The sequence below is a fragment of the Myotis brandtii genome, unplaced genomic scaffold, assembly GCF_000412655.1.
Source record: "Myotis brandtii unplaced genomic scaffold, ASM41265v1 scaffold143, whole genome shotgun sequence".
NCBI classification, from domain to species: Eukaryota; Metazoa; Chordata; class Mammalia; order Chiroptera; family Vespertilionidae; genus Myotis; species Myotis brandtii.
This window is the reverse complement of record NW_005355115.1, coordinates 3772314-3792563: the sequence shown is the minus strand read 5'-3', so window position 1 is coordinate 3792563 and position 20250 is coordinate 3772314. Positions and strand designations below refer to the sequence as shown.

General features: G+C 49.2%; 1 protein-coding gene across 3 annotated transcripts; it reads right to left on the bottom strand.

The window, feature by feature from the left end:
* Nucleotides 1–207: 207 nt before the first annotated feature.
* MRPS18A (mitochondrial ribosomal protein S18A) lies at nt 208–18756 on the bottom strand. Of its 3 annotated transcripts, none has more exons than XM_005860967.2 (6): nt 18599–18756; nt 9274–9305; nt 6786–6893; nt 3779–3902; nt 3521–3590; nt 208–610 (listed from the first exon to the last, which is right to left on the bottom strand). In XM_005860967.2, the coding sequence occupies exons 1-6, from the start codon at nt 18708–18710 to the stop codon at nt 463–465; spliced, it is 594 nt and encodes a 197-aa protein (XP_005861029.1). In that variant the 5' UTR covers nt 18711–18756; the 3' UTR covers nt 208–462. The 3 variants fall into 3 exon arrangements, with proteins under 3 accessions (XP_005861029.1, XP_005861030.1, XP_005861031.1); XM_005860969.2 differs by lacking the exon at nt 208–610 and adding an exon at nt 2279–2675; XM_005860968.2 differs by lacking the exons at nt 6786–6893; nt 9274–9305; nt 18599–18756 and adding an exon at nt 4708–5075.
* Between the last annotated feature and the right edge of the window lie 1494 nt (nt 18757–20250).

Sequence of the window (20250 nt, the reverse complement as noted above, 5' to 3'; positions counted from 1 at the left end):
TAGAGTTGTACACAGGCCAGGCAGACCAACTCGCCTCCTTGCAGCCCCCAGGCCCCAGACTAACAGCTGTCAAAACAGAGGGTGGGAACCTGTTCAGCCCATGAACTCCCTTCAGTTGCATTATGCAGCCCAGCACGAGATCAGTGACTCTGCTCAGTAACTGGCCGGAAACAGGCCCAAGCCCCCACGCAGTGAGCACACATCCAGTGGGTGAAACATGAGCCTGGTTTATGACATTCGTTGAGCAAAACTCCTGTCCCCTAGCACAGAGTATGGCCGCAACTAGCCATGAGACCATCGTAGTTGCCAAAGAACCCAACTGCCCTGCCTGCCCCCACCTCCCAGCACTGCTGCTGGAAGGCGGAGGGCATTGAAGGTGGCCCACTGCCACTTGTGTCCTTCATGTTGGAGGGGCCAGGCCAGCCGTGCGAAGGGCAGGAGTGCAGGAGCTCTGGCCAGGTTCTAACCATGATACAGCACCAAAGGCTTTCTTGAGTAGCAGACGTTGTCTTTCAGGAGAGGTGATCCCACAGCCATGCGCACCTTATTCCAGCGGTGGCCTTTATTGTAGATGGGCTTGACGGAGCGGCGGGACCAGCGGGTCAGGTACCTGTGGAGGGAGGACCAAGAAGTGGCTGAAGGCTGGGGGCCCGGGCTGGAACTGGGAGAGTGGGCACTGCCTCCTCAGGCCAAAGCTGTGGCTGTCCAACCAAACCCTTTCTCTAGTTTTCCTTCCTTGAGGAGCAGGGGCTTTTCCTGGGAGCAACCGCTGAGTGTGCTGTAAACAGATGGGCTGGGTTCTTGTTGCCGTAAGCGTGTGTGGCCAGGGTCAGGCAGCCCAGGGCCACGCGCTCCCTTGATCTTTATGAGTTGTCAATGTTTATGTGTATTTGCTGGGGGAGGAGGTGGAGAAAGAGGCTACTCAGAGAGCAGATCATTCCTCTGTGGCCTCAGCCATGGGGAGAGGAGAGGCTGATGTAAGGGCCTGGAGGAATCCTTCCCTCTTCCCCACTTGGCTCCTTCTGCCCCCCCAGCCTTCAGGGAGCTCCCCTGGGCAGCCATAACTGGTGTAGGCCCCTGCCCCTCACTCAACCCATGATGGGAGCCAAGGGTGAGGGCCCAGGGGGGTAAGTAGGAGAGGTGGGGAAAGATGGCTGCCGCCCAGTCCTTTGGCCTCCTTTGGGGGTGGCCAGGGCGCTGATGTTCCCGGAACAGTGGCTCATGTCGGCTGGGGCTGGGGTTTACTCCATTCAGAGTGAAACTTGGAGCCTGTCCAGAGAGGCCCACCCTTTATCCTAAAAGCTCAGCTATGGCAAAGGCCAGGATCCTCCCTGCCTCCACTCTAGGCTGCGACTCAACACAGCCAGCTCCAAAAAACTCTCAAATGATAGATTTTTTTAATTAAAAAAAAAAATACACTTGGACGAACATTTTTAGATAAAAGTAAAAAAATGATTGCTGATTTATACATTTCAACTGAGTCTTCTGCTCTCAGCCCTGTGCAAAGAAACAGCTCTGAGTGGAGTAAGAGCTGGGGGAGGTGCTGGCCTAAGTGTGAGGCAGGCGGGCAGGAAGGACTTCTCTGAGTCTCCTGCCACTGTCACTGTCAATGCCCCAACAGGGAGGGAGGCTTCTGAGGAGTGGACAGGCGAGGGACTGCTTTTCCTATGGCTGCTGGTTCTGGGGCAGCAGGAGAATAAAGGGTAAGGAAAGGAATACTTGGCAGGCCCCTGGGCTAGCATCTCCCAGTTTCCAGAGGGGATGGGTAAAGAGGTAGGATATGGGAGCTGGTTTCCCAAAAAGAGTGCTCATTGGAATGTCAGGACCCCAGAAGATCCTCCAGGCTGACCGGGTTCTCCAGAACTGCTGCCCTAGAAGTGTCCCCCCCTGCCCTGGAGAGACCTGAGGAAGCTGGGCTTCAGCTAGCCCTGGGCCTGATGCCTGTGCCACATGAAGCAGCCAGCTGGTGGGGGAGGGGTGCCTGGGTGGCCTCCAGCAGCTTTTTGGGAAGATTCCAGCTCTAGGAAGAACTAAGGCTCCTTCCTACCACTCCTGAAGGGGCAGAGGAAGGAAGGAAGTGTGGCTCCCCTGAGCCCAAAGCCCAAGGGCCTCTGGACAGAATCATAAAGTCCCTCGCAAGGGAATCAACCTCTATCGCAGCCAGGACTCTGACTCCCCCTCTCGCTCCCCCACTGTGGCCTTTTGCAACCCAAGGGCCCCCACACATCATCAATCCTGTGTCACGTTAAAGGACACCGGATATATGGGAGGGAGCCTGGCCTCACTTCAAAGGCCTGAGGGCAGGATGGATTGTGTCCTTAGGCCTGCTGCTAAGTCGGGGGGTGGGGGTAGGCTCAACCCCCAAATGGTCCATAGCATATTTGGGAAAGACAGAAAGCGGTTACTAGGTCCTGATCCCCAGGACTGCGGGCAGATAGCCCAGCTAACCATGTGGGAAAGGCAGGTGGAGATACGCATGGGGCCAGGGTGGTGGTGAGGCATCAATGAAGACCCAGCTCTGGCCCTGCACTGCCACCCCAGCAATTTGTGGCTGGTATTTGCCTAAACTCCTACCCTCGTGCCTGGGTTCTGTTAGGGATCAGACTAGGAGGTTTGCTAGGGGGTGGGTTAAGTCTTGCTTTGCTTCAACCATCTTTGGTCAAGTCCAGTGGCAGCTGGACAGGTTGAAAGAGGGAGGAACCATTGATAGAGGAGAACAAGAATAAATACCAAAATCAGTTTTACAGTCCTGGCTCTACTCTCAATAGGGGGTATTACAGATCTAGGAGTATGAGAGTGTGGCTATAACAGATATGGGGGAAGGGAAGGAACATACAACAGGATGACAGCGTTAGGTCTGCTCCTACACCAGAGGGTGCCACCCTGCTTAGGATGAAAGGCAGACTGACTGATTTAAGGATCTAGGGGCTTCCTCTTCTCTAAAACCTCAGGACCTGCTGAGTCAGCACGTGCAGCTGGGCAGGTTAAGTATACAATTCTAGGAAGCGCCATTCACAATCTAGTCTATGTGGATACTGCCTTCAAGTTTTGCAGTGTACAACTTGCACAGTTATAAAGTGGCCCCACCCAGAGAGCCCTCCCATTTTTAAAGCCTCATTTTGCCCTTTAATAAACCCAATGCTGGGATACTACAAGTTTGAAGTGCTCTGACATTCCCATAGCAACCTAGTATGATGTCATCAACAGGGGATTAGCACATTCTAATGCCCAACCAGCAAACCTCCTTACGCTCCTTGCCTCTGTGCTAAGTGCCCTATTAGGGAGGGAAGAGGAAAGAGGGCTGAGGGCAGCAGGGGAGGGTGATAGAAGCATGTGCATCGTCAACTGCAGCCTCGGTGGGACCAATGGGGGTGGGTGCTCAAGCTGGAGGGACAGCCAAAGAACACTCTAGCTTTCCTGGGCTGTGGGATGAGCTCTAAAAAATGGCTTTCTCGGCAGAATACAGTGAGAACTGGGGGCCTGCAGAATGCTCAGGGTGTTGACACCCTAGTGTGCTTACCGGTTGAGCTGAGGTTTCTTTTTTGGAACAAATCCTTCAGGAAGCAGAGGCCTGTGATTTGGCAACAGACCTGAGTGGAGGGAAGAGCATATAAGGAGATGGTCTCTGCAGCTCCCGGGGGCCACAGGGAAAGCCAAGGGGGTGGAAGGTTGGCACTGAGGGGATTATAATGAAGACTCTTCCAGGAGGGGCTACAACATGGGGCAGCTGGTGGGGGGGAAGGGGGTGTGGCGCCTACAGCCCCAAGGGGAATTCTACCTGCTCGGTGGGCCATCTTCACACACTCCTCAATCTTGCGGTGCTCTTCCTGGCACAGGCCTGTGATCTTTCGAGGCAGCATGCCTCCGTGAGGCCGGATGAACTGACTGAGCAGCAGAACATCCTAGAAGAAACAGAAAATAGGAGGTGAGGGTCACCGGGGTGGACTTTTGATGCTGGGAAGCCAGGCCACGTGACTTATAAGGGAGGCTATTGACTCTGGCACTCCAAGAGGTTGAGGTCTCTATTGGGCACTGACCTGAGACTACTCCCTCCACACAGAGCTTTGCACACTGGTCTACTACCTTCTTCCTTACAAAAGTTAAATCCAACTGTTTTTGTTTTTTTTTCCAAATTTATTTTTTAAAAATATTTTAAAATTGATTTCAAAGAAGGGAGAGGGAAAGAGATAGAAACATCAGTGATGAGAGAGAATAATTGATTGGCTACTTCCTGTACGCCCCACACTGGGGAATAAAGCCCGCAACCCGGGCATATGCTCTGACCGGGAATTGAACCGTGACCTCCTGGTTCATAGGTCGACGCTCAACCACCGAGCCACACCAGCCGGGCTAAATCCCAACTTAGTAAGATTTTCTGACCCCATTGGCAATCCCAAGAGCTTTTAGCTCCTCGATAAGATAATCTTTTTTTAAAAAATATATTTTATTGTTTTTTTTACAGAGGAAGGGAGAGGGATAGAGAGCTAGAAACATCGATGAGAGAGATACACCGATCAGCTGCCTCCTGCACACTCCCCACCGGGGTTGTGCCCGCAACCAAGGCACATGCCCTTGACCGGAATCGAACCCGGGACCCCCCAGACCGCAGGTCGATGCTCTATCCACCAAGCCAAACTGGTTAGGGCAAGATAATATTTTGATAGAGAATAGAAACTCTTCAAGAAGTGTTAACAATCTTTCCTTCACCTGCAGTATCTTTCCTGGTGACAAAAGGCCTGTTATTCTCCCAGGCAGAGGGTATGCCATGTATTTCCATACAAGGAGAAAATCTTCTCTTTCTGCCCACAAAGCCTCTGTGCCACAGGCCAGAGTACATGCAGACAGTCCCTCCACCTTGTGCCTTCCCTCTGAAGGGCTAGTCAGGATACACACTGAAGAAGGAACCAAGGCTGTGAAGTTAACCCCCATCTTCTAAGCCCCAGTGACCGGATGTGATGGACGCTCAGGCTTCCTCTGGGCCATCAGACTGCTTTGAAGAGTCAAGGGAACAAGGATAAACAGAGCCAAAATCAGGACCAGAGACCATTTCTTACCCCCAACTCTCACAGGACAGTCGAGGGGGTTAAATAAAAGCCACCACCTCCCCCCCCAGCCCCCCTCTCCAGGAGCCTGGCACACCCGTCTTAGCAATCATGTCCACAAACGGACTTGCTGCCCTGGCAGGCGCCTCGCTGTATAACCGCAGATTTGTTTTAATCACTGGACAGCTCCTGAGGGACCCAGACCCCCCAATTCCCACCCCTGTAATCTTCCGAATCTGATGAAAAGAACTTGGATTGGATTATCCAGGGCTAATAAACTGGGCTCACTGCCCTAGCCTCCCCCATTGCCAAGGAAGTTAACAGCTTTGTGCAGCTCAGGCTAACGGTGTCCTGAGTGGAAAGGGGTAAAAGGAAAACAACTTTAGCCTTTACCTCGGAGGGGATTGGATTTCTTCTGCTGGGTAAACAGAGCCAAGTCTATTTCCTGGAAACGGCTGGTAGGAAGAGTGCCCCATGGTGGTCAGGCAGGTTCACCTCCCCATCTTCAGCTGGGATTCCAAGTATGGCCACAACCCCACTGGCTTCCATGTAACAAGAAGCTGTGAATATTGCCCCGTGGCCTGCAAGCTTCCTATTACTCCAGGCGGCCATCAGCAGTAAGGCCCAGGGCAGAGTGAAAGAACACCCCCTCACCACCCCTGGTGGCCTAAAGCCAAGGCTCCCAGCCTGGGAGATTAGTTGGGTCATTCTGTTCAGATCCCATGGGCATGTGGCCTCTCCTGCTCTTACCACCTGACCGGGATCGCTGCCCTTAGTCATCCATTCCACAGAGGGGCACAGGGACAACGGGCAGGTCAAATTGGCCCAGAGCCTGAACCACCTGAAACCTAAAAATAGGGTGCTTAATGCCACCAACAGAACTCTGAAGGACAAGTGTGAATTTCTCCAGGGCTGTGTCCTCTTCCCCAGGCCCTCCCCATTGCTAGAGAATGCAGAGTAATAGTTGGGATCGTAGTGGGGTTTGTATCTCCAGAGTCTGATAATTAGCTGGGTGACCTGAGGCAAGTTCATTAACTTTTCCCTGCTTCAAATTTCCTTACCTGTAAAACCAGGATGAAAAAAGTACCTACTTCACAGGGATATTGTGAAAACTAAGTGAATGAAGATGTGTAAATGCTTACAACAGTGCCTGATGCAGAGCATGTGCTCAATGCAAGGTGCTTATTATTCACTGTCATCATCCTGTGGAAACAGATGAAGAGGTAGAAGAGCTGGAGCAAACAGGGGGTCTCTGTAGCTCCAACACAGAGACAATAATGTGTCTCCAGATCACAGTGAGGTCTTTCCAAATAGCCTCTCATTATAAAAGAAAGAAAGCCAAACTCAGATCCTGATTCCTCTTGGGAACACAACCCTGCAAGACTGGGGTACAGGGCTCTGGTGGTCTGATTCACACGCAACCAGACAATGAACTAAATGATTCTCAACCCTGGCTGCACATGAGAATCATCACCTGGGGAGTTTTAAAAAATAATGATGGCCAGGCTTTACCCCAGACCAACTGAATCGATGTCTGGGGGTGGGGCCTGAACGCTTTTTAAAGCTTTCCTGTAATTCTAATGTGCAGCAGGGCTGAGAGCCACTGGACAAAATGCTTGTCTCTGGTGGCTCCATGGGATGCAGCAGTGGCCATGGGGGAAGGGCTGGGGGCGGGGATGCTGCTTGTTAACCAGGGAATATGACCTCTATAACATGCAGAGCCCCGTGTCTTTGCACACTCACCTCATAGCCATACTTGTGCTTCAGGTTCCACCGGCAGATGGGGCACTGGCCAGAGGGGTTAGGGGGATTTGGACTTTCCCGGGGAGACTCTGTGATACGGCCTTCGATCTAGGAGGCAGAGAAAGAAAGCCAGTGAGGGAGAGGGCTGTGCGGTCACTAATCCTTGAGCAACTCTCCAATCTGGTGGGACTGCTGGTGTAACTTCATCTCTGGGAGTTTTGTGGGAACAGGTAATAGGTCTTGGCTGGACCTATGGTGGTGGTTTTGCAATGGCTACATATTGGGCCCTGCAGTGTCCACAGAGAAGTGACTTGGTAGCCTTAAGGGCAGTGGAAACTGCACTTAATGCTGGTGGCAAGAGGGAGAGGTTTGCTGTATCAGCTGAACGCTACCTTTCCTTCCTCACACAAACAAAAACCACCTTTGGGCAGAAGTAAGAAATGCACATGGTAAAAAGTTTCAAACTGTGCAGGGATGTAGAGTCCACAGGAAGTCTCCCTCCCATCCACCTATCCTTCTGAGGAAACGGCAGCTTCCAGCTTTATCTTACAGAGCGAAGTCTGTGCCAGTGGTGCTTACCCTGCCATGATTTTGTCCACTCTTCCCCATGGGACGCTGAATAATGTCTGAGGCATTTTTAATGGACCGTCACAGCTGGGGGATGGGGTGCTATTGGCAGCTAGCAGGGAAGCTAACCATCCTACAGTGCACAGGACAGCCCCTCCCAACAAAGAACTGGCCAGCCTAGGATGCCAGCCAACAGTGCCTAGACGAGCAGATATCCGTGTGCACTCCTGCTGCTTCCCTCTCTCTCTCTTTTAAAAACACAGTTGGGAGAATACATTCCCATCTTCCTCCTCGCTTTCATTATTTTGGATGCCACCTTTTCAACTGTGCTGAGGCCACGTGCAAAATGACCTCTGCTGTGGCTGTTGGATCCTGTGACACAGGCCTTGGAATTACTAAGTGCAACGGACCACTGATGTGGGAGTCAGCTCCAATGGCAACGGGAGTTTAGAAAGCCTTGCTGACTGAAGCCATGGATTAGGAGAGCGAGGCTGGGACAGGGCTCAGAGGCTTTGGAAGGGAAGCAACACTGTCTCCTGAGGCAGAACTGGCAAACAGGAGAGGAGCTGGAAGCAATGCTTGGTTGTGCAGGGCACTGCTACCTACCTTTCGGCCAAGGCCAGAAATAGAGAAGTGTGCTAAGAAAAATATGTAGGTGTGAGTAGGCTTGAGAGGGGTTAAGGTGATCTGTGGGGGAAGAGCTAGCATTCATTGATTCCCCATTATATGCCTGGTTTTGTGCTAATCATGGTTCACATGTATCATCTCATTTAACCCCCACAGCCTAGGGAGGGAGGCATCATGATCTTACTTTATAGATGAAGAAAGTGAGACCCCAGAGAGTGAGCGATAAATACCATCAGCCAAGGTAGCGCCTCTCCAGGCATGGATGGGCTCCCTCCCCCAAGTTTCTCCTAATGCCACCATGTCTCCATGTTCATTCTACCAATAGCGAATTCATGCCCCACATGAAAAACAGTCTTCACACTCAGAAGCCAGATGTGTTTTCTCTCCAACAGCAAGGAGTTCACAGGCTAAATGCTTGTTTCAGCTTTGAATAAGGAAATAAACAAGGTGCCCTAAGGGGGTGGGGACCCCCTCAAAGAACTATTTTGAGGTTAAGGAATGCAAAAGCTGAGGGAGCATTCTGGGGAAGACCCAAAAAGGGAACCCGAAAACCTTGATCTGGGGTAAGACTGCTTGGCTGGCCGCCAGAAGGGTTAAACCCCTGGTTGACATGGAAGCTATACAGGCTTCTAGGAGCTCTGTGGAGCGGCTGCGGATTTCTGGGAGGCATGGAAAGCCATGTGAAAACAACGCTGTCTTTTAGGGATTAGAGGATAATCTAGGCCCCATGACTCCTGGAGGAAGGGAGGTGAGATGGGCCCAACAAGGGAAAGGGGGAGCAGGTGGATCAAGTCCTTCCAGCTTTCTCACCAACAGACAAGTCAGGGTGCTGGCTAGTAGCCCAGGGTCCAGAGAGTGTCACCTTTAACGGCATCACCTAAGGAGCAGCTTAGTCATTCTGGGCAGAAAGGAGAAGAGCGGAGATCCAGGAGCCTGGCCCTGGATCAACTTACTCTGGCTCTTTAGTCCTGCCATTGCCTTAGTTTCCCCTTTGGAAAATTAATTTATCACCCTCCAAAGAACACATCAGTAAAGACCTCTGAGATCTTGTCATCCACATGGCTATTTTAATCAAGTAACAGATGCTTCAATCCAGGTACAAGTGACTGTTCCTGATGAACCACACTAGAGCACACAGCTTGAAAAATAGTAGACTGTGATTTATGGTCACAGAGGGAGCTGGTCCTGGAGCTAGGAGTCCAGTTTGGACCTCCCTCCTCCCCTCCCTCAAAGGAGCAGCCAGGCAGCTCCAAGTGTTAAAGAGGTTATAAATGGCCAACTTGATGATACTTACTATAGTTGTCTTCCCTTTTTGGATCTCCACCACTACAGAGATAAAGGGGAAAAATTAGGTCAACCATTTAATAAGGAACAGGGAGTTTCAAATAATAGCTCAAATTCTACAGCAGAAAAATAGAGCCTTCAATCTGCACTCTCCCACAGTCCCCACCTCGAAGAGAAAGTGTGCAGGGTTCACCTCCAAGTGCCAAGGCTCTATGCCCTTGAGTCTGGGTGGGGGCAAGCCCAGATGCCCAAGTAATATCATCTCTCTGGGATTAAGAGTCTCCACACTGTTTTTGCCTTTCTAAGCCAAGATTCATCTTGGTGCTATCTAAGGAAATTGGCAACATCCTGTCCTACTATGGCTAGCAATAATGACCTAAGAGAGTGTGTGAGTGTGTGTGTGTGTGTGTGTGTGGTGGTGGTGGTGGCAGCAGAAGCATGCAAAAGACCTTCAAAAGTACCCACTGCATGTGTCCTTTTACTAAGAGAATCAGACAAACATAATTTCTGACCTTGATTAGTTTACAATCTAAGATACAGCACTGAACTAACACAGCTCCAATGGCCCTGGGTAGATAAGCAATGAGACAAGTTCACTCCTAAAATTCATTCTGAGAACCTTGTGTTAAAACTATATGAGGACAACTGTGTGAGTTAAATCCTCTTCTTTTCCTCACTCCTCCTGCAGGATTGCATTTTGTTATCTGCTGGAGAGGTGTGATAAAAGAGGTGGGAGTGCCCTGGCTGGTGTGGCTTAGTTGGCTGGGCGTTGCCAGGTGCATTTCGGTTGCCAGTTGATTCCCAGTCAGGGCACACACCTGGGGTTGTGGACTCAATCCCTGATAGGGGGTGTGGAGGAGGCAGCCAACAGATGTTTTGCTCTCATGTTGATGTTTCTCCCTCCCTCCCTTTCTTTCTCTTTAAAAATCCTATATAATAAAAGGACAATATGCAAATAGACCGAAAGGTGGGACAACCAAACAACTGGTCACTATGACGTGCGCTGACCATGAGGGGGCGCGCGTGGAACATGGCAGGTGTCAGCAGCAAGCAGCAGAACGAGGAACATGGCATTGGCAGTGGCAGGATGGTGGAGCAGGTGAGCGGGGGGGCGCCAGACCAAGGTGGGGCACCGGTCGCTGTCTCTGGGGCGAGCCTCTGGTGGATAATGAAAATTCTTTGCTCCCACGTGCCATAGTCCCGCCCAATGCTCGCACCTGCTGCTGGCGCCTGGCGCTGGCCCCGAATGCTTGGTGCTGTCAGCGGGTGTGAGCGAAGGCTGCCCGCCCCGATTGCCCCTCAGGGCTTCTCCACCTTCCCCTGCTCCTGAGGGGCGATCGGGGCTGGCAACCGCTGCTCATACCTGCTGCTCACACCTGCTGCTGGCACTGGCTCTGCTCGCATCCGCATCCGCAGCCAGCACCAGAGCCGCCGCTTGCACCTGCTGCTGGCGCCTGGTGCTGGTCCGTATTGCTTGGTGCCATCAGCGAGTGTGAGTGGTGGCTGCTGGCCCCGATCGCCCCTGAGGGCTTCTCCACCTCCCCCTACTCCTGAGGGGTGATCAGGGCAGCAGCCACTGCTCACACCTACTGATGGCGCCAGCCCCATCTGCACCTGCTGCTGGCGCCGGCCCCAATCGCTCCACGCCATCAGCGGATGCATGCGGAGCTGGCTCCATCAGCATATGGGAGCAGTGGTAGTGGGAGCAGGGCTGCCGGCAGACAGGGGACCAGGGCCGCGATGGGAGGGGCCGGGGGTGTGTGTGTGCGGAGGATGGGCCCAGCCCGCCCCTGTGCCCACTGCAGCCTCACGGCCCACAGTTCCTGTCAAGGTGCATGGATTCGTGCACTGGGCCCCTAGTCAATAATAAAAAAAGAGGTGGGCATTAGGGGCCTGCAGATACTGGGTTCAGGAAGACTGCTGCAATTCCAAACTGAAAGGGACTCCCACAGCTCTTTGCCTCTAGGTCTGGCAGTCAACAGAGAACCTGAGGGGAAGACAGTAAGTCACACACACCTGTCAGGCTGAACATATTTCTGACTAAGATGCTGAATGACAACTTCAACAATATGCAAAGGAAGAACCAAGCTAAAGGCCCACATTTGGCAAATATAATCAAATAGGAAGTTCTTGGAGATCTTTGCTTGTTCTCCCATTTCTTTAGAAAGAGAGAGCCATAGCTGTTAGCATAGGAACTGGCACACAGTTCCACACAGATGCTCAATTAATGTGTACTAGCTCTCAGGGAGCAAAATATTCGTCACGGTCCCTTCTGACTGCTAATTACTGTAATAGGAAACTTGGGCCCACATAACTGCAAACTGTCTCCACACATACTAAAATCACATTTTACAGCAGCGTGGCCACCACAATTAGTTTTACTCAGCTCTAGCCAAGGCAAGATTACAGATTAAAAAGAGCCTAAGGTTCTTAACTTTGACAATCTAGTCAAAGTTATGGATCTTTCCTTAGCACACAAACAATTAAACATGAATTTTAATAGGCTCGCAGATCCCTGAAACTAAATATACAAATAGTAATATTGATTTTCTCTCAGTGCTGGTAGTAGGTGATTTTAGTTTCTTCTTTATGCCTATCTGTATTTTCTAAAGTTTCTAAAATAAATGTATACCGCTTTTGCAATAAAAAATAAACAATAAAAGAGAGAATATGTCTAAGGAAAAAAAGTGAGGCAATTCTAACCCAACCAGAGTCCCACAGCAGCATCTGTGATCGCTGAGCTCTGTGACTGACACCTAATTGGACACAGACTGCCTGGAATTGCTTCCCATTTGTTTCTGGGCACGGCTATTCATAAAGACTCATTACTTCTAAATAACCAATCTGAGAGAGCCCTTCCATTTCCAACTCCAGACACACAAAGTTGTAACAATGGAAGAAAGGCCCCGAGGCTTTCTCCCAAACATTGTAGTTACCAATCAATTCACAAAGACAAACTAGGTTTCTCCCTGTAAAAGGAAATGCGTCACCCCACACACGGATCTACTTGTTCAGAACAGAGACCAGCCTAAACGGGATGTGGGTGAGACTCAACCTGGTGCTCAGTCTGGAGGCCAGCACAGTTGCAAAGGGACTGTCACTGTAATGTGTCAACCTATAAACATGGGGGCGCAGAAGAAGGGCACAGCTCCAGCCCAGTAGGGCTTCTAGGCACCCCAGAAACATTGTACATTTGTAAAAAACTAAGTAGGATGGAGGGTGACCAACTTAGAGCAACAATAGGTAGGAGGAAAGTTTTTAAGAATTAAGATCAGAAACAAAAGAAGAACCATTCTGATACCACTTGAGTCAGCACTAGAACAATGCCCTGAAACAGATAAACATGTGGTTCCCTTCTCCATGGAGGCACTTGAGTCCTAATCATGAGGTAAACAAGTCTAACAAAACACACATCACTCCCGGCAAAGAACCAAACCCTGAAGTCATCCCACTGGCCCCTGGAAAAGAGATCAAAGACTATGGCAAGCTCCACTGTTCACAAGCTCCCCACACAGCAACTCTGAGCCAGTGAATCATCTTACTATAAGCCAGTGGGTAAAACATTAGGCAGATGCTTATCTAATAGAGATAATTTGTGAAACCAGAAGGAATGACCTGAGAATTCACATGAGATTGAGATTAATCAGTGCAATGTCTCAGTGCTAGGGCAGAAGGCCTGGCTGGAGCCTGAAGAGGCTCTGATAGATTTTAAGCCTCTCAAAACAGGAGATAGGAATCAAAATAGTATTGATTTTCAGTGTGCATACAAAAACATGTCAAAAACAAACAAAACCTGAGATCCATTTTGTTCCTGGCCTCCTCTCCATTTAAGAGAAGTGGGGGTGGCTAAGAAAAGCTGGACTAAGAGATTTAGGCACTAACAGAAAACTTGTTTAGAAAATGATGGAATCACCATCGTGTTCTGAGAAATGGTTATATCAAGTAAACTCAGGAAAGAAATGAAGCCGTTTTCTAAACTAGAATCAAGGGCCAAAATCTTCAAAGACAGGCACTTCTCATACAAATCAAATAATCTGTTCCACAGGAGGCAACACATTTGCTGAGCACCCGTGGAGGTACAGCCAGCTCCACCTATTGTGGAGTTACAACAGACTAGGAAGACAGTCTTTGCCCTAGGGGAGAAAAGGGAACTAAACCAAGTATGGGAACTTCACTATAATAAAGTCCATGCCTCGTAAAGAGGTCCTTTGAGTGCTTCAGTAAATACTCGTCTAGGACGGAGTCCAAGATAACTGAATTGTAACAGTCCAGAGCAAACAGCATTGCGGTGAGACTGCAGTGAGCACAGAAAGACCTTGATGGCCACATAAACACAGACAGTGAACAGCCCAACTGTTTAAGTAAAGGAGGAAGTGAGGACAGATGAATGACGAGGGGTGGAGGCGCTGCTACAGAAAGTGCCAGAGACCAAGGTCCTGCTTGGAAAGGTCCATGGAAACCAAGTCCCAAACAGAGTGTGAGGGAATGGAGTAGCTGAATGGCAGGATGGCTAAGAGGTGGCAATGAGAGTCTTAGAGGGTCAGGAGTACAGTGCACGTTTGAGATGTGTCTGCACTTCTGGTCATTAACTACTTTTCTCAAACTCCCGCCTCTCTCAAGCACCACTCTCTTCTGTTCATCTTTCATTCCACCATGGAAATGTTCTGATTCTCTCATCATCTCCCACTTTTCCCTTGGACCCCTGAGGGAATGTCCCTCTGCACTATGCTTCAGGATGAGTCTTACTGCTGCAATTCTATAAAGCTCACCTCGCTCACTCCTCTCAAAGCTTTTGGCTAAAGGGCTGCCTTGTCTGAAATGCTATAGCTAACTGGAAAAGATGAAGAAAATTCCCTTCAGCCTTTACTCATTTCAACACTTTCTGATCAAGGTGTTTGATAGATCATTACTAGCCTATATAATAAAAGAGAAACATGTAAATAGACCATCCCTCTGCTATGACCACCAGCCAATCAGGAGTGAGTACGCAAATTAACCTGACAAAGATGGCAGGTTAATTTGCATACACAGGCGCCAGGCGGAGAGCAGAGCAGGAGAGCCAGTGGAGAGTGGAGTGGCTTGGGGAGCCAAGTTCCCCAAGAAGAGCAGAGAGGGAGAGCTGGCGCCTTGGAGGACTTGGCAGAGTGGGAGGCCATGGGACAGAGACAGAGCAGGAAGGGAAAACCAAGATCGTGGGGAGCACCAGGAATGCTGGGAATCGTAGTTCTGATGGCAGACGGAGCTCCTAGATCAGTGATGGTGAACCTTTTGAGCTCGTTATGTCAGCATTTTGAAAAACCCTAACTTAACTCTGGTGCCATGTCACATATAGAAATTTTTTGATATTTGCAACCATAGTAAAACAGACTTATATTTTTGATATTTATTTTATATATTTAAATGCCACTTAACAAAGAAAAATCAACCAAAACAATGAGTTCGCGTGTCGCCTCTGACACGCGTGTCATACGTTCGCCATCACTGTCCTAGACACTAGAGCAGTGGTTCTCAACCTTCCTAATGCTGCAACCCTTTAATACAGTTCCTCATGTTGTGGTGACCCCCAATTGCATTGTTACAAATTGAACATAATTAAAGCATAGTGATTAATCACAAAAACAATATGTAATTATATATGTGTTTTCCAATGGTCTTAGGTGACCCCTGTGAAAGGGGCGTTTGAGCCCCAAAGGGGTTGTGACCCACAGGTTGAGAAGCACTACACTAGAGCAAAGTGAGCCTGGAGCCAGTTACTGTTGCAGTTGGGGATGGAGGGAAAGCAAAGGTGAGAGACATAAGTAAAATCAGAGTGTCTAGGAAAAATTAAAGGGAAGATATCCTAAAACTCCCAGTAAATCTCCACCAATGAAGCAATGAAAAAAAATGCCTCTATTATTCTGTGAGCAAAAAACCAAACTTAGTTGGGGTCTCAGACAATTCGCTCATATGATTGCAAAGACAGACAGAAACTCCCTGATTGGAGAGGGCTCCCCTGAGGGCTCCCAGATTGGAGAGGGTGCAGGTCGGGCTGAGGGACTCCCACACCCCCCAGTGCATGAATGTTGTGTATCGGGCCTCTAGTAAATTCAGATAAGCACATGCTTATTTTTCTTTTTTAAAATATGTTTCCTTCATAAAAGCTCTTAAGAGTGATAAGGCAGGAATGAGGTCTAACACAATCTTTGCAAAGGAGGGCAGTGCCAACCATAAAGACACTAAATGGTCTTCAGCAAGTTAAGATGTGGGCTTTCAGGGAAGGGAGGGACCCACAAGGAGCCCTGCCATGGAGTACTGAGGCGATGCTACCGGGGGAGAGGGAAGAGCAGTGGTTTTACTTTCAACTCCGCCACTCACTGGCTGTGTGATGTTGAGCAGTTACTGAACCCCTCTGGACCTCATTTGTAAAAATGTCAGTAATATCTACCTCTAAGGATTGCTGAGAAGATTAAACAAACGTAGGTGAAAAACCTGGCAGTGTTTGCATCAGGCACTTAATAAACCACAATTTCCATTTCTGTGTTCCTTCCATAATAATATATATTTTTGGTTAATTCTCACTAGAGGATATTTTTCCAATGATTTTTAGAGAGTGGAAGGGAGGGGGAGAGACAGAGAAACATCAATGTGAGAGAGACACATGGATTGGTTGCCTCCTGATCTAGGGCCAGGGATCCTGCAATTGAACCTGGAACTGAACCTGGGACCCTTCAGTCCCAGGGCCAGCACTCTAGCCACTGAGCCAAACTGGTTAGGGCCTATTTTTTGGCTTTGTGTGTCCCTCTGGTCAAACTTTAGACCAGGTTTTCTCAACAGCAGCATGACTCACATCTTATGCCAGGTAGTTCTTTGTTGTGGGAAGCTGTCATGTGCACTGTAGGATTACAGCAGCATTCCTGGACTCTACGCACCAGATGCCAGAAATATCAGTTGTGACAACTAAAAATGTCTCTAGACATTGCCAAAAGTTCCTTGGGGAACATAACTACCCCCAATTGAGAACCACCGCTTTAGACTTAGCGAGTCTTTACAGGCAGGAGTCCTGGCACTGAGTACTCATGAACTCTGACTAAAATAGTATTATCTGATACTTTGAAAAGGAGGATGCTTGAATATTTCCAGCAAGACGTCCAGCTTCCTCTCCACAACTTTAGATTCTAAGTGTACAATATTATTTAGGTGTCATATATATCAGCTGGGACCAGACAAAATTAGGTATATGTGTAATATTTTATACTTTATACATAGGGGATAGAATATCAAGAAAAGCTTTTTTCATTGAAATGCTTTGGAGCCCTGGCTGGGTAGCTAGGCTGGTTAGAGGCCATTGGATTTGTTTCGATACACCAAGGTTGTGGATTCGATTTCCGGTCAGGGCACATACAGGAATCAACCAATGAATGCATAAATGAGTGGAACAACAAATCGATGTTTCTTTCTCTCAAATCAATAAATAAAAGATTAAAAAAAATAAAGGCTTTGGAAACAGGTGGTTGGTTCTTCTTTAAGACGACATCAATTCAATTTAGCTTTTAGGTCTGACAGTGAGTAACTAAGAAGAGCAACCAACCCAAGTATTTATGGAGAGGAGGACTTCAAATACCCACCTGATTATACAGTCAGTCCATCATTTCACAAACTTTCCAACAGAAAAAACTGAATCTAAAATATTCCTTTGTAAAAGAACAAACCAAAACGATTGCTCTTGGTTATCCTCTGGGAACATAGCAAAGCACTGTTTTCAACTTTGAATTTCATAAAAGGATATGTAAGTTGCAGCCATTAATGTTTGACACTTGGTAGACACCCTCAAAAATGTTATGGGTAAATGCTGGGTTTTCAGCATGGGAATAAGGTGCTACACCTTTTCCAAGTCCTTTTATTAGCAGCATGGTCTCTGTGGTGTCTCTCTTTATTAATGGATGAGTTTGCCTAATGTTAACTGGGCAGTCTCGGGACTTTGCTGTTCTTTCTAGCAGATGTTCCATCTTCCCTTCAGAGCCAAGTTTTTCACACATACCTGCTATTTCCCTTTCTTCATGAACCATCTCTTTGATTTCCCATTCTATTGAAATTGCTGTTTGAAAGCTAAAAAAAGAGATCTCTCCCGAAACACATCCAACAGCCTCTTTCTTAGGCTCTTTTTGAACTTTCCTGTCCCCTCTGCAAACAATGACCACTCTTTTCCTCCGGGTATGTCTCGGTTTTGGTTAAAGGATGTGCGGGTCAGTACTGTGCCAGCATCTTAAAGCCCGCACCACTCATCCTTTCCTGCTTCCAGCAGGGCACAAAGGAAGGCTATGTCTTGAAAGACCTTGTTCACTCTCCACCAGACCCCATCCTTTTATAAGCCCATTCAAGACATCCTTCACGAAAACTTCCCATTGGGGTTGCTGTTTCCAGTAACCGAATCTCCCTGCCCTTTACCGCAGCGTGCACATCTCATCTCCTGAGAACCTAACTTCTCAGGAAAAGGGCTGTATTTTTTTTTTCTCCCCTCCAGAATCCCTTGACAGCCTGAAGTAAAGCACTTGGCTAGAATGCGTACATGTTTCCCCATAAGCCAGTGGTTCTCAACCTTGGCTGCACATTAGAATCACCTGGGAATCTTTTTAAAATCCTGATTTCTGGGCCCCATCCTCGGGAAATTCTGTTTCTTTGTTATGGGGTGAGGCCACAACATTAGTAACAAAGAAACAGAATTTCCGGAGGACGAGGCCCAGAAATCAGGATTTTAAAAAGATTCCCAGGTGATTTTAATGTGCAGCCAAGGTTGAGAACCACTGCCCTAGGCCCTTCCAGACGTAAGATTAGTGAAAAGCCGGAATAGCATTCAGCATGTGCCTGTTTCAGCTGTTCAATAGCCTTTCCTCTCCGGGAGACTAGCTGCCGGGGCAGACAAAGCACTTTCAGGTGAGAAACTGGGAGGGGAGACGCTCGGGAAGGTCTCCAGATGTCCCTCCCCCACGATCCACGGGCACGTTAATGAGAGCGGCGGCGTCCGGAGACTCGGAAGGGAGACTTACATGCAGACCCTACCGGAAACTTCTCTCAACCCCGGGACTGGTTTCCCTTCGGTCCTCGCTAACTAAGCAGGTCTCGCTCTCCGCCCTCCTCCCCAGCCCCCCGCCCTGCCCGTGAGGACGCTCGCCAGGGGTGGGAAGTCTTAGATCACAGCACCCGGGGCTGGAAGGAAGGGGCTTTCTGGCGCCCTGGGAGCGTCAGCATCTCCGCCGTCTGGGAACCGCGCGAAGGGGAGGAGGGGGCGGCGGCCGGAGGAAGCAGCCCCCGCCGCGCTCCTCTTCCGCTCCGGGAAGTCGCCGGGAACCGGGACTCACCTTCCCTGAACCCGCGATCCGGAGGCCGAGCCCAGCTGGTCGCGGCAGGGCCTGCCAGAAGCCCTCGGAACAGCCTCCCACAACCGGACACCAGGGCACTGAGGGCCGCCATCTTGAGGACCCACGATGACCTCTTGGGCACTTCCGCTTCCGGAACGGCGCACGCGCAGCCGCCGTGGTGGGCAGGAGCGGTGCAGGTGGCGGGCTTCTCGCTCTGTTACCCCTGTCACTTCCTTTCCGCTCACCTTTCTAGCTTTTGGCCAAGGGTAGAGGCCTCTGTGTCCAGGCTGTGCTTCGGTCCGAGGAATGGGGGAGGGCTGCTAGCTGCTGCCTGCCAGTCCCCGAGGCCTTTCGTTCCCTGGCAGGCTTCCTCGCTGCAGTCACACGCACTGCTCCTGTATCCTGAAAGCTTTTCCTTCTCTGCAGTCAGATGTGGATTTTCAGCTTCTTGTGGCTGGAGCCAGGCCTGTGCAGGAGAGTTGAGATGGTTAGGAGCTCTGGTTGTGGAGCAGCAGGTATCAGGCAAACCTAGGATAGAATTAATGTTCCCCTCCCCCACCCCATCTTCCATTCGCATCTTTGGCCAAGGCCTTTGCACAGCTGTTTTCCTCGATCGGCTCTTTGCCTACCTGGCAAACTCACTTATTTCTCAGAACGCAGCTCAAACTTCCCTTCCACAGTGGAGTCTTCCTTGAAAACCTCCCTGTTACTGTTTCTCAGCACCAGATACCTCTCCATCTTACTACGCGGCATAACTGCAGTTTTACATTTGCTTGTGTGATATATGTTCCCTCATGAGACTGTGTTCCATGAAGGCAAGGACATGGTTTATTGTTGACTCTCAGATCTCCAGCACATAGCACAGTGCCTGACACATAATGAGTGCAATATGTGGACAAAAAGGGGCCACATTCTAACCTGACTAACTCAGGGAAGGCCTGTGTGGTGGCCTTGCAAACGCAGAGACTTAGAGTAGCCACAAAGGATGGTCTAAAATGAAAACTTTTTAAATTAAAAAGCAGTTTATAGTAGTCATGTCCTATGCTGGTATCTTCTCTGACAAAGATCAACTTTGATCTTCACTGAGCCTATTGCCTTTTTGCATCTAAGATAACATACCTTTGTAACTTCCTCTTTTCTGGACCCCTCAGGGCACAACTAATGCACCAGAGCAGGGACCACAAATTCCCTCATTGTTATCTGTTAATTGTTGACTGTTAACTCTCCTGTACCCGCCTATGTAAAAGAAGCATGTGCCTATCATTTTTTATCCAATCCCAGAGGATCACGCGCCCCCCCCCCCAGCTTTGCTTTCTCCCGTCTCCCTAATATATCATCCATGGATTTCATGTAATCCACTTACGTCTCCTCCTTTGATTTTAATTTACATAACAAGGTGGAAAACTGCCATTCTCCAGAGCATTATCTTATTTCGTTGAGATTCTGCTTCCTGGCAATTGTGAACAGTTTGGCTCAAATAAACTCACAAAAAATTCTTTACAGTGTGGACGAAAGGGGCCACATGCTGACCTGACAAGCTCAGGAGAGGCCTGCATGGCAGTTTTGCAGACTCGGAGACCTAAAGTAACCACAAAGGATGGTCTGAAATTAAACCTTAACTAAAAGCAGTTATGGTGGGCAGTTACGTCCTA